The sequence below is a fragment of the Egretta garzetta genome, unplaced genomic scaffold, assembly GCF_000687185.1.
Source record: "Egretta garzetta isolate BGI_Z169 unplaced genomic scaffold, ASM68718v1 scaffold582, whole genome shotgun sequence".
In the NCBI taxonomy this organism is placed as follows: Eukaryota; Metazoa; Chordata; class Aves; order Pelecaniformes; family Ardeidae; genus Egretta; species Egretta garzetta.
The window spans coordinates 93,447-94,613 of NW_009258956.1; the positions used below are offsets into that span (position 1 = coordinate 93,447).

At 68.9% G+C, this 1,167-nt stretch overlaps 1 protein-coding gene across 1 annotated transcript in view; it reads right to left on the bottom strand.

Moving 5' to 3' along the window:
* Positions 1-1,167, bottom strand: part of CPNE7 (copine 7) — a gene marked incomplete at both ends in the record, with an annotated part of 5,633 nt that extends 4,466 nt beyond the window's left edge. The window contains one exon of the mRNA XM_035890169.1: positions 1,024-1,167. Within this exon, the coding sequence (XP_035746062.1) occupies positions 1,024-1,167 (144 nt within the window). The remainder of the gene's footprint in view (positions 1-1,023) is intronic.

Here is a 1,167-nt window from a genome sequence, read left to right on the forward strand (position 1 = left end):
CCCCGGCCCCCAGGCCCCCCATTCCCTGGCCCCCAGGCCCCCCACCCCATTCCCCGGCCCCCAGGCACCCCGTTCCTCAGCCCTGCTGGAGCCCCAGGGGACTCGCTCCGACCAAGGCGTCTGCACCATCCCCACGTGCTGCTGGGTGTCCCACAGCACCCTGCCCCACCAGCCTCGCGCTCTGCGCCCCACGCTTTGCACCTTGCTCCCTGCACCTTGCACCCGGCGTGCACCCTGCGCGCCGCACTGCGAGCTCTGCACCCTGCACCCAGCATCCTCTGTCTGCACCCTGCACCCTGCTCTGCACCCTCTCCCGAACCCTGCACCTTGCTCTGCACCCTGCACCCCACTCTGCACCCTTTCCTGAACCCTGCACCTTGCTCCCTGCTCTGCACCCTCTCCTGAACCCTGCACCCCGCTCCGCACCCTGTACCCTGCTCTGCACCCTCTCCTGCACCCTGCACCCCGCTCCGCACCCTGTACCCTGCTCTGCACCCTCTCCTGAACCCTGCATCCCGCTCCGCACCCTGTACCCTGCTCTGCACCCTCTCCTGAACCCTGCACCCCGCTCCGCACCCTGTACCCTGCTCTGCACCCTCTCCTGAACCCTGCACCTTGCTCCCTGCTCTGCACCCTCTCCCGAACCCTGCACCCCGCTCCGCACCCTGCACCCTGCTCTCCACCATCTCCCGAACCCTGCACCCCGCTCCGCACCCTGTACCCTGCTCTGCACTATCTCCTGAACCCTGCACCCTGCTCTGCACCCTGCACCCCACTCTGCACCATCTCCCAAACCCTGCACCCTGCTCTGCACCCTGCATGCCGTGCAGTGGCTCCTGCGCTTTCTCCGGCCCCGTGGGCATCGCAGCTACCTTGGGGGCTGTCTCTGTTCCTGTCCCCATCCCAGAGACGCAAACCCCGTGCCCAGCACCCTGCACCCAGCAGCACCACATCCCCAATGACAGCCCGCCCCAGCCCTGCCCCGCTGCGGTGGGTGCCAGCGGTGCCCCCCCGCCCTCCTACCTCCATCCACTGGCCCTGGGACTGCATCAGCAGCAGGACGCAGGGGTCCGACTTGTTGAGCGTGTCGCGGTCCAGGAGGTGCTTACAGCTCACCCGCAGCTCCACCTTGGAGAGGACGGCCAGCGGGGCCTGGGGGGACAGCGC